This window comes from Idiotropiscis lumnitzeri, chromosome 1 (assembly GCF_059441095.1).
Source record: "Idiotropiscis lumnitzeri isolate Australia: NSW breed Sydney's pygmy pipehorse chromosome 1, RoL_Ilum_1.0, whole genome shotgun sequence".
Classification (NCBI taxonomy): Eukaryota; Metazoa; Chordata; class Actinopteri; order Syngnathiformes; family Syngnathidae; genus Idiotropiscis; species Idiotropiscis lumnitzeri.
In genome coordinates, this window is record NC_142391.1 from 43998020 (window position 1) to 44010861 (window position 12842).

General features: G+C 39.6%; 1 protein-coding gene across 1 annotated transcript in view; it reads left to right on the plus strand.

Annotated features, from left to right (window-relative positions):
• Window positions 1-428: 428 nt before the first annotated feature.
• Window positions 429-12842, plus strand: part of LOC148344737 (breakpoint cluster region protein) — a 34381-nt gene continuing 21967 nt past the window's right edge. Inside the window, exon 1 of the mRNA XM_088302166.1 lies at window positions 429-2430. Within this exon, the coding sequence (XP_088158292.1) occupies window positions 1092-2430 (1339 nt within the window). The 5' untranslated portion in view covers window positions 429-1091. The remainder of the gene's footprint in view (window positions 2431-12842) is intronic.

Genomic DNA, 12842 nt, shown 5'->3' on the forward strand with positions numbered 1-12842 from the left:
CATGCTGTAGAGTATTCACAAAATCGGATAGTATAACAAACAGTTACCAGTATCTTTTCTAAATAGCTGTTTGAAAAAACTCCAGACTTTCGAATAGAAAGTGAATGCATCACTCGCTATTCGCGTTCGTGCAGTTGCCGTGGATACCAGAAACGTGATCCGGGTTGGTAGCCAACCGGATAAAAGCTTCAAAAATACTTTTAATGTACAGATTGTAATAAAAAGTAATCTCTAAATTTAAGAAACAAATACAATCCGTACACTATACATATAATACATTCCGGCGAACTAACACGTCCTTGAACACTCATGCTGTGTCCGTCCGAACTTTTGAACCGTCAGGTGGCGATGTTGGAGATTTCTTGTTCTCCAAAGCAGCTTTACAATTGCAACACAGTGGCATTTAAAGCAACACATGTAATCCGTGCAACAATGGCGTTGTTGTTTCCAAATCACTTGGAAAGCCTTGGGAAGTGTTTATGGAAAAGAAGGGGAAGGTGAAAAGTTGTCCGTGTAGTACTGTTTTCACCGCGACTGGTAACAAAGCAACCGACTGCAAAAGAACACCCTTTGCCTAATAGCTTGTAAATTCGTGTGGTTTTCTTACTGTTCTCTAAACATTCTTCCGTTGTTAAAAAAGTAAGTTTAGCATTAGGGATCATTTTGTATTTGATGGAATTGTGTACACGGTGCAGTAATCACACAGATGCCCCGCCCCCCGCCTCTTCTGCTGGGGCTGCTCTTCGACAAGGAGCCAAAACATCGTGTTGCGATTCAGTCTGACAGCAAACACTGAGGACAGAGGATCTCAAGAGAATGACCATTTAAAAGAAAGAGCACATGGACTACGATATATGTCGTGGACTTGCCATTAAGGAGTGAAGAAACTGGACTAGTGATGTTTTTTCAGGGGGTCCACGAGCCTGTAAGTAAAGCCTGAGAAGCCTTTCTTGATTGGGAAGTGGACCCACACATTCCCCTGATTTCATGGCACCATGGACATTAAAGTACATAGAAAGTTAGTTTTACCATATTATTTGCAGGGATTTTTGTTTGTATTTTTTCGTGAATAGTATTTGTCTAAAATAACAATGGTTGAACCAGTCGGGTTTGTGGAGGCTTGGAAAGCCCAGTTTCCAAATTCTGATCCGCCGTGCATGGAGCTGAACTCTATGGGAGATATTGAACAGGAGCTGGACAAATGCAAAACTTCCATCAAACACTTGGAGAAGGAAGTAAACAAAGAGCGCTTCAGGATGATTTACCTGCAGACTCTTCTTGCGAAAGAAAGGAAGTCTTATGATGGCCAGCGATGGGGGTTTAAAAGGATTCCTCAAGCAAGTGATGGAAACCTTCCCAGTGGTCCAGACTGCCATATGTCTCACAAAGAGCAAATATCAGTAGTGCAGCCACAGACAGCACTGGACAAGACAGAAAAGTGGATCCCACATTCAGAGGGAGAGGTTGAGGGTGCCAAACAGAAAGGCGGGGAGACACCTGGCCGCCAAGAGTCCGACATTTCCGAATTTCCAGTGGGACCGGGTTCAGTGGCGGCTCTGAGATCCAACTTTGAGCGCATCAGGAGAGCCAACTCAAACACAGCTGGAGATGGCAGAGGGTTGTCAGTGATGGGAGGTCCAGACAAACCCTTCTATGTGAACATGGAGTACCATTACGAGCGAGGACTGGTCAAAGTTAATGACAGGGAGGTGTCAGACAAAATCAGCACGCTTGGCTGTCAGGCCATGCAAATGGAACGCAAGAGGTCTCTTTATTCCGTACCGGGGAACCTATCATCCACCACAGGGGACATAAACAAGTGTGTTCAGCGAGGCCGATCCACTGAGGGCAACTGCGGTTATAATGGGTCATATGACGAACCAGAGGTGCCCCATTATTTCCTGAAAGACGGTGTGATTCATTCCACTGGAGGAAAATCTGAGACACAGCCAGCTGAGTGTCAACCATACACAAGCGTGTATGTCGGTGGAATGATGACTGAAGGGGACACTCGAGTAATCCATATTCGAGACCACGGCATAGAGGAGAACACGCATCAAACATGGCCACGGCGCTCTTGTTCTCCTGGCAGCTTTGATGATGATGGAGGAGGAGGAGGATACACTCCAGACTGCAGCTCCAATGAAAACTTGACATCCAGTGAAGAGGACTTCTCCTCAGGACAGTCCAGCCATGTTTCCCCCAGTCCTACAACCTATCCGATGTTCAGGGACAAAAGTCGCTCACCTTCCCAGCAGTCGTTTGATAGCAGCAGCCCACCCACACCACTCTCCCAAAAGCGTCTGAAACAGCAAGTGGGGGGAACTGAGCAGATCAGAGTACATAAAGCAGGCCAACCTTGGCCCAGTGATGGGGAGTCCACCACATCTAGCAGGACCTCCCATGACAACAGTGTTCAAGGTGATCTGGGTAAGTTTGCTAGGCCTCATTTCAAATAAATAGCAAGTTGTATTTGTGGTATCACCTTTTACTGGGAAACAGTAAAAGTACATTTGGTTACTTATTAGGTGTTCAATTTTAACCATTTAATACCTCTCCACAATACAGTAGAGCCATGTGATTTATTTAAGAAATGGTAGTAATAAACTGTCGTGAAATAAAGCAAATTACTGATTATTTTGTTGTTCCCTTCAGATATTGCACTGAGATTATTACTTAATTTCTTTTTTACCTGCTGGTATTTTGTTTTATTTTTAATTGCACATAGAAACCAAAACTAAATTACTGAACTTTCCCCACACAATATGCATATGAATAACATCAATCACTGTGTCTATTTATCTCTTTGATCCCTCTTTGTAGAGTTATAATTATCACGCAAATGAAATTTTTATTAGGGGTTCAGTGACGCACCTTAAGTTTGGTGGATCAATGATCAGCCGATTTCTTGAAATATTTAAAAAAATATTCTTTACCGATTTCTTTTTTCTAATTTCAAAAGAGCTAATGTTGTCTGGTATCATCAGCCGTCTGATGAATCGCGAAGAACCTAGCACATACCTCAGGTCAAAAGTTTCAAATATGCTGATAAATCACTGGTTTTGCAAGATATAAATGGTTTTGGCAATGTTTAGCATGATTGACGTTAGGGTTGCACAATTTTATTCATACATGCAATTTGGATTTTGACTATAGCGATATTTATATTATTATGATATTTAACATGTAACTATAGAAATGACATTTTTATTGTCTAATGAAAGAATTCTATTATTCAATGTGGCAAAATAAGCATTCTCAATGTGTTCTTTGATAATTAATTGTAATTCCCCTAGATAATGTCCAACTATTGGGTAGCGATGCCCATTTAAGTTTGCATCTGACTGGTCAAATTCAGATAATAGAATACAATTCCTCAAGAAAATGATTGCATGTCTTTGAAATATGCATATTGCATTGGCCATTTTCGCAATATCAATATTTTTTAGATATGTTTTGCACCCCTAATCCATCCAGTGACTCCCTTCCATCACCTTCCTTTCATACAAAACAATGTGAAAGTGATTCTGCTCATGTTTTCCATTTCTTAGCATCTACTAAACTCGCTAGATAATTTTTCAAAAAAATTGCCAGTGGGTCAGAAAAGTTGCTAAATATTGAACTACAGAAGCTGCAAAAAATGTATTAGTAAGCTATTAACTCAAATTACTCACCCAGTCGTAAGAAGTAATAATAATGAAGGCAAAAATTAAATCGCCCAAAATCTCCATTTTGTATGTTTCTTTGTTTTGTTTTTGAACAGGCACAAATGGTTAAAGAAGGAGCAGACGGAAGTAAAATCAAACATCGCATGTTATTGTGACCAATAAATCTGTGTATGATTATTAAATGATTATTAATTCATTTTACTATGCTAGTATGCAGGATAATAGGTGCAGCAACTAACCCTTGCCCTGGGGCCCCCACAGGGGGGCTACTGGCAACTGGCAAGAATGTGAAGATAAAGCACTAAAGAGTACATTAAAGTTGCACTCGTGAAAGATCTCTGTTCTCACTGAATGGCCTTGCACGGGAAGAAGTTACCATACAAAGTACATTGCTGTTGAAAATGCTCCTGCAATCTCTTTAATCAAATTACAATCCAGCACACTAACCCCAGACCTAAATGTTTTCTGGCCAGGATTATAATGCTGTTTATTTTTAACACATGATAGATACTGTTAACCTGCAGAGGAGGGAAATATAATGAGATGGCTGATGTGACCTACAAAAGCTCGGCTAGGTTTAATGAAATACATATTCTTCACACAATAATGAGCAGTAAGCGCATTCCCCCAAAGCCAGATAATGAATGTTAATTCTTTACAGCTTTAATCAGCTTTTGCTAAACTCAACACAACATGGGAAAATGTTTTTTTTCTTGTAAAAAAAAAAAAAGTTGCTTTGATTGACATGCTGCATTGATCACTGATAAGGATTAAGTTTTGTTTTTTTTTTAGCTGACCTCCACTCTTTTTCGCCCTCTTCTGTTTGTGGCCCATTGAGTGCTAGAATGCGTTCACGGAAAGACTACGACTGAGGCAGCTCCTGCCCCCCAGGCTTCCTAGTCACTTCGGCCTTGTCCGGTCTGGGTGTTTTTGTGTCAGCACACATCAATGTTGTTGTCATTGGTGCCGAGTAATTAACCTAAAAGGGTTTGTCTAGCGTGATAAATTTAGGGAGTCTCTTTTGTCATGGAAGGTGGGGAAAGAAAAGCCTTGACTACTCACTCAAAAAGAGGGTTGAATGGCTTAAAACATGTCATAGAGCTTCCAATCGAAATGATGGCCATCAGTGCTTTCTGTTGTTATGCGGGAACACAATAGTAGAATCTGTCAGTGCGGGCAAGTACTGGCATGGTAACAATCTAACAATGTTAAGTGGGAAAAGGAACTCTCCTTGGCCAACTTGAGAATGTCATGGACAGGAGTCAGGACATTGTTTAAGGACTTTTGTTGTTGCGGTTCGGTAATTCCCTATATATCAGAGTTGAAGCTGAACATTCTGCACAGAGGAATTGGAATACAGGAAGTTGTTTGACTCTGCTCCTTAAAAAAAAAAAAAAAAAAAATCATCCAATGCGGGTTGGATTAAGCAGATGCACAGAATGTGTTGTTATATAAGGTGATCCAATCCAAAGCGCTTCGACACAAAGCATGTGACAAACAAGCAGATCGTGCGTGATATAATCGGCATGAAGTGTAAGCTAGCACGCCTGTGGGAAGACTGCAATGCACAATCCATTCAAATCTGTGTCTCTCGTCATTCGCATTTGTCAGTCAGTGCTGTAAACATGACTTTGGGCAAAGATACCCATTAATTTAATGATGGCAAACCCATTTGAATGAATACTTTAAAATGAAAAAAATACATTACATTAAATTAACCCAGTATTTCACATCGAGGGAACTATGGATGAGCCGGATTTGGTCTCCACCAGGCCACCCCAGAGATCTGACTGGCCCTTAAAAAGTTGTTACAGACCCAATGCGAAGTAAGTTAAGAAAATGGCAAATCAAATCTTTTTCACGCACATGTAAAGAACTTACACATAATACAAATAATAAAGTATGAAAAAAATATTTGGTAAATTTGACAAAATAATAATTTTCCAGAAGTTAGATTCTGCCGAGCGACAAACCCGCAAGTGTGACGTCATTCCAAGACAACTATGGCAGAGCTCAACATAGAAAGTGTATTAGGTCAGTCAGAAATTGATTCACAAAGCGAAATCTCAAATGTATCTGAGGGGATCCATGTATTTGAAGAGTTGGATGAAGAGGAGCTCGTTGATATTTTGTTTGTTGGACCATACTTGTACAAGCCAGATGCTCAGGAGTATGAAAATATTGTGCTTGAATGACTGGATATGCAGTGGAGACTAGACTCATCGAGACTGGATGAATGTCTTCTTTTTCAATTGGTTTCAAGTTTTCTTTTTTCTCAGACAAAAAACTTTCTTCTTGTGGAGAGCAAAAAACTCTTACCTCGCTGACAGTTTCGGCTATCAACTCAGCCATCGTCAGAGCTGTCACACTTCTGTGTAGCGGAACAGAGCTGTTTTGATCAGGTCAGGGAGCCTTCATTTGAAGGTTTTCAGATCCGATCCGCTGTTTTAAGACACGCCACATGGAAGTGTGTAAACTCCGACGAAGGTTGAAGTGGCAGCCGAAACTGTCAGCGAGGTAAGGGTTTTTTTGCTCTCCACCAGAATTATTATTTTTTTGCCTGAAAAAAAGAAAACTTTGTTAGATATATAGGCTGAGATTATTAGCTATGCGTTATTGTTTTAAATTCAATGCTAAATGACGCATGGTGAAAGTAGTTCCATTTATTCTGCTCATACCGGTATTCTGGGTTGGTTTTCTACGTTGTCATTGGTAAGGTATTTAAGATATATATATATATATATACACTTATATATATACATATATACACTTGCTGTTCAACTCTCTACTTTACGCCTGCACGCTTGTTCTCCTCGGCTCCTTGCATGCGCATACATACATCACATACATCAGTCACACACAAGCTGTCACACGTTTTTCAAAATGGATTGTAATTACACCTATCTTTTTGCAAACCCTTAAAGCAAAATAAAACAAATATTCAAAGTGCTTATGACAAAAAACACTCATTGATACTGGCTTGGAATTCCCTTTCTTTGCAAGAACGAAATAAATCCATTTACGCGCCCTATTCTTTGGGGAGGGGGCGCACTCAAAGAGATGCTTTCCAGAATGCAAAAAATTCTAAATAAAATCTAAAATAAGATTGGTCTTTTTTATTTTGTTTTTTTTAGAGTAGTGTTTTTATTTTATTATTATTATTATTTTTTTTACTTAAATCAAAAACGTGATTCTGGCTTTAGGGATTTATGTGACGGTTGTTTCGCGCTTTGTGTAGGGTTCTTTTATGTGGGCGGGACAAGTATGAGCAAGAGTGGTGTGTTTAAAGGCAATGGCTTGTGTCTTCATGTCCAACTTGCAAGGTGTGAAAATCGAAGATTAAGCGTAAGATGCAGTTAAACTAGCTGTGTGAATTGTTAAGCTAAACTAGCTGGGTTAACGTTTCTTGGCAATACCTGGTCAAATATTAACTTAACTTGATGTTAGTTATCCACTTAATTGAGAAGACAGAAAGGCAATGGATTAGACACCATGGAAACTATACCCTTAAAAAATCAATTGTTATTTAAGTATAGACATCTATACGTAGACTACTCTCAGTACTTTTCTGTTCGTGAGCCGTGGAAATATATATGACCAAACTCACTTTGCCCCTTAGTCCCCGTCGCAAGAAGTGAAGTCACTGGCAGCCATCTTATATTGCCACTCGCTAAGTACACCTAAATGTGTTTTCACATTATTTTCTGTCTCTAAGGCAAAATTTCCAGCTGTGCCATCTGAAAGAATGTATTTTTAAATGTTCTCTAATAAGGTGCAGTATATCTCTGAGTGCTACTCAAAGATTTGTGTGCATCATGTTGTCAGAATATCATGAATTTAAAGCAAAGCTCATCGGGAAAAAAAAATTGCTGCGAAATGTAAACTTAACCTCTGTCAGTCACAATTCACGACAATGAGGTAATACTGCATGGTTGACGCAAACAGTGAAGTTAGCTCTTTGAGAGGCTCTCATTACTCCGTACAGGGATTCTAGCGGACAACTTATTTCAGTCTTTTCAACATAAAAATAACAGTTTTCACTAACAGTGACAGCGTTAGATGGCTGCCCCCTGGCTTCAGCCGTGAGGTGCCTTTTGATAGTCAATTCACATATGAGTCCGTGTAATGAGCGTGTCCGTTATATATGATGTGGAGGGCCATGTTGAACTATTGCTCGCCAAATTCACTGACCGTCATTAAGTGACAAACTACAAAGTGCAACAAAAGTAATGCCTTTCATTCACCTATTTATACAAACTTATACATTTGGGAAACAGATTAGCAACAAAAACAACGTATACTATATGTAGTTTCGAATCGGATAACTGTATGTTTACTCCCACATTGAACATATTTAAGTATTTGTCATCACAGTAACAGTGTGACACTGATACAATCGTTGGGAAAAAATAACATGCTTTCTTGTCAATTTTAAGTGTGTACAGTCATATATTTAAGTTGTTTAATTTTTAGAGATGTAAATGTTCATTTACATTTTTAGAGATTATGTACTTTTGTGATATGATCTGGGATTTTTCCCCCTGTATTAGCACTCTAATATATGTTAATTGAGAAAGCATTTATGACTTGATGTTTGACTTGCTTGAACCAAGTAATGACTGGACTGGGCTTTTGGTGGTGACTTGACCTGGCTTGCTAGCTAGCTTTATTCATTCATTTATTTATTTATTTATTTATTTATTTATTTATTTATCCCGCAGTAACTGAGGAGTTGCTTGAGACTTGACAGCTATGACTTGAGGCTTACTTTAGATTTGCACATACGTGACTTACTCCCACTTCTGTCAATTTGTATTGAACACACTTGAGTGTTGCATGATGCATTGGCCCTCGACAACCATTCCATACATTTCCCTAAAGACTGTGCCACGCCACCTGGAAAACAGACTTCTACAGCCATGACCTCAGTTAGTAGCACATTTTCTGTCCTAAATTTGTAGAGAGTTGAACAGCAAGTGTATGTATGTATATATATATATATATATATATATATATATATATATATATATAAATCTATATAAATTTGTAGCTTGCAAGTTGGGACAGCCCTGACTACATCACTGACATATCATCTGCGTTGTTATTAAGATGCATTTTATAAAAAGCCCCACCTTCTTGCTTCTGCTGCATTGAGTGTTTGCGCTGATCTTATGGAGATGTGGTTGAAAGTTCCAGTGGACTTTTGAGTATTTTCTTTGTCCGAAAACAATTTCCCAGAGAGCTACAACTGAGTGCTTGTTCACTGATCTAAGATGGTTTGGCACAGGCAGAGCAGTTCTTGTGACTTGCAACTTGCCCATAATGTGTAAAATCGGTGGAGTTTCCCTGCTAATGCACATCACATTGTTTGACACTTAGTGTTGAAAATCTTCTTGCTACTGGCTCAGTGGGAGACTAAGTGCTGACACAAAGGCACAACTGTTTCATGGGAGCCTTGTATAATGAATTACCAAATGTCTGGATTCACTTTCTGATGTTGTAATAACATTTGTGCGCACGTTGCTAGATTAAGATTTGGGCAAAGAGTTGGTTGAGGCACAGCTGCAATAAACTGGTATTTGTTGTGGTTAAGGACCTACAGCAAAGAGTCACAAAATTTCAGTGTTCTTTAAATTATTAAAAAGAACTGTGGGTAAAATGTATTTCACTCTGCAAAAAAAAAAAAACCCACACGATGACCTTGATCTCATTGTACCCTGCTGAATTGAGAATGGTGCAAGCATTATGTAAATCCTAATAAGATGCACTGTAGGTCTTATGTTGTCAAGGATTATTTGTGCATGCATGTGAACCATGCAATACTTGTTATTAGTCACTCAGGGATGAGAAAACAGTTGTGATATGTCACTAATCAGCTGTGTTGTTGTGTAACCTTGAAAAACCACTCTGGGCTTTTCTATGAAAAGGGGAATGGTTGTTGTCTCTTGGTTTCAGGTTATCTGGGCCAATTGTGAAACTAGAATATAGATGGAGTTTCTGATTATCTATGGGTCCATTAAGGAGGCCAGCTCTGTGGTGGGTCTATTTTGCCATGATTAATCATCATCATGACTCTTAAATGCCGGTGGCAAAAAGATTTATGTTTACGGCTTGAAGCAGTGTCTGGGTGTTTGGACTTTTTTAGGGTTGAAGTGAAATAGTGACAGGTTATGGATCAATCCGGATTGCGGGAATGTTGAGGGTCAGGCACTGTCATTCATGCAATTGTGTGTCAGTATATGGTACCTTATTACCACTGCCAATTCCAAAAGTACAAATATAACAATACATTTATACAACTGTGCTTTGCTGCCATACACGGCGCTAAACCTGGGATAAGAGGCGCTTTATCCCCATCCGAAGTCTATCTCGCCGCCATGTTCAGCCCCCCCACCATCAATTTATTAATATTTTGGTTAAATATTTATTTACATTGAAAAATATGAAAACGTTCTCAAGTACCTATTCTGTTCCAATACAATTCCTGTTCCTATGTTTGTGCTGCAACTGTACATTGTGTGTGTTTGTCAGGGCAGGGAGGGGCGGTGATTTTTCAGTTCTTTGTTTGTTAGTTTAGAGTTAGAGTACACATTTCAAAGGTATTTGCAATCATATTCAAACTTATTTGCAAAGTAGTGGGGTATTACTCCATGTTCCGAGCAGAGTTCTCCAGCACCGTGAGTGGTGGGACTTCCCTGTATAGAAATGTATATTCTCTTTTGGCTGTTTGGTTTACTGGAACTATTCCTTCTCAATGTCTGAAGTCTTACTCGACGATTTGAACCAGAAATAAGATTTCTAACTTTAATACAAACAGACAACACAAAAAAAAAATGGTTTTCACCCCCCTCAACTTTTGTGAGATTTATGGTACCACTCGTCTCGTACAATGACATCCTCTTCCGTGTATCTCATGTTATCTAATTCATTAATTAATTTATTATTATATTATTAATTTGAAATGATCTCAAATGGTGAACTTTGAGGATCCCGTGTCTTCATTTGGTGGTTCACACATACCCTGGAGACTTGGGCCAAGTCAATCAGCTGAATACAAGGCCCTGTGAGTCATTGAATGAAAATGTTGCAAAAATTGTCAAACTTGTATTTAAAAAAAGAGGGGGTTGCAAAGGTTTCACGACATTAGATAATCTGCAATTTATTTTTTTCTTCTGCGTTTGAAGAGGTAAATACTGCATTCATAGGATTAGCAGCACTGATTATACAGTATTCATTTTAAATTTGAATTGCTCTGGTGAGCAATTTACTATGCATTACTAAATAGAATTACAGTCCTTAATTTATTATAAATATAAGGAATATATTATGTTTAGATTTGGTATGTATTATAATTGTTATAATTATAATGCAATACAATTATATATGAATCCATCCATCCATTATCTGAACCGCTTCTCCTCACAAGGGTCACGGGTGTGTCGGAGCATATCTCAGTTGTCATTGGGCAGTAGGCGGGGTACATCCTGAACTTGTAGCCAGCCAATTGCAGGGCACACAAAGACAAACGTTCACTTGCGCTCACAATCACACCCAGGGACAATTTAGAGTGTCCAATTAGGTAATCGTAGAAAACATCAACATTACATATTCTTCCATCTACATCTCAGAGTACACATTCAAAATTCTAACATTAATCTTGTGCACCAGCCATATGAATATGTTGTGTATATACAGTGATGACATGTTAATACACCCATTTCATACCGTTTACAAAATTGTTTACATGCATACACTATTATCTTGGCCCTTTACTCCCAACTGTGCAGCAAATAAGAATGTTTCTATCATTAGGAGTACTCTTGTCAGTTTTGCTTGGCTATTTTCTGGGAAAATAGTTGCTAGTGGAGTTGGAAAAGTCACTAAAAATAATGAAAATGTCACAAAATTGGCAACACTACAGACATATGTGTTAGCTCTTTATCCCAACCTCACTTGTGTCAACGTCCACATGTGCATATAAAACAAAAGCACATCTTTCAAAATAAAAGCATCACATATTTCCTGTTTTATTTTGACTTCATGGTCACTGTGAGGGCCAGTCAAAGACTGTGGGCAGGCCGGATGTGGCCCCCGGGCCGTACTTTGCCCAGGTCTGGTCGAGAGGGTGGTACCATTTGCTGCATCAGCCGGTTTTAGACCAAGTCCTTATTTCCAGTCAAATCCAGGAAAAATATTGCTTCAGGTCCCTCAGAGTAGGTCAGATAGACTTATCATTGTACCAAAACACCGGCACCTGACTTGTAGTGGTCATGTAAGGTAAAGAATGCAGCCTCTCCCTTTCCTTGAGTAAACGCTGGCCCACCGGAGGAAGTGCTGGTCGTAGTCATGGTGAGGGAGTCTTGCCTCTGCTTGTAAGGAAGATACACCTGTTTCTCTGTGCGGCATACAGTGCACAGTGGTCAAAAGCTGGCAGGACATCATGACAGCAGGTCTGGCATCGCCAGCTGCTCTCACAGTAAAAAATCCATGAATGGGCTCCTTGTGCTGCCTTATCTGGGAAGAGAAAAAAAAAACACTTTGTTGAAAAGACCTAAGTCAGGTTGTGCTCAGTCCGCATTAGCTCACCCAGTTCACTTGTTTACTCAAACATTTTGCCGTAGATAATTTGAAAATATCTTCGGCATGTTTATGAGCTTGAGGACCTGAGTCGCCTGGCTCAGTGGTCCTCCCTCGTGCTCAGCCTCAGCGTCTGCGCTCCTGCAGTCTCAGCTCCGCTCCTTGGTCACACTCAAAGGGCCTTCTGTGCTGTGGGCTGGCAGGCAAGTGCTAATGGAATGTCTCAGCTGCTTGCAGGGTGTGGGGGGGAAACGGATAATGAAATGTTAAGTGTGGTATGAGTTCACCTCTCTCACGACAGCCTGACCTGTGGCGCTTGTTTCATTGCAAGTCAACGCAGTTTGTTTTAGACAAATATGAGGCTGTTCGGTGCGAGGGAATGGGGAAACAACTGCCTGAGAAACAAGCAAAGGCAAACTGTTCACAACTAACAAACTGAACTAATGCGAAACTAGCAAATAGTGAGCAATAAAGCAGATGGAATAGTCAAGACATGTTTATATATGTAGCCCTTAATCAGAAAAGAGTCTCAAAGGATTTCACAAACTCACAGTTGATGTCTCTTAAAGGGACACTTTTATGATCAGTACTAAAATG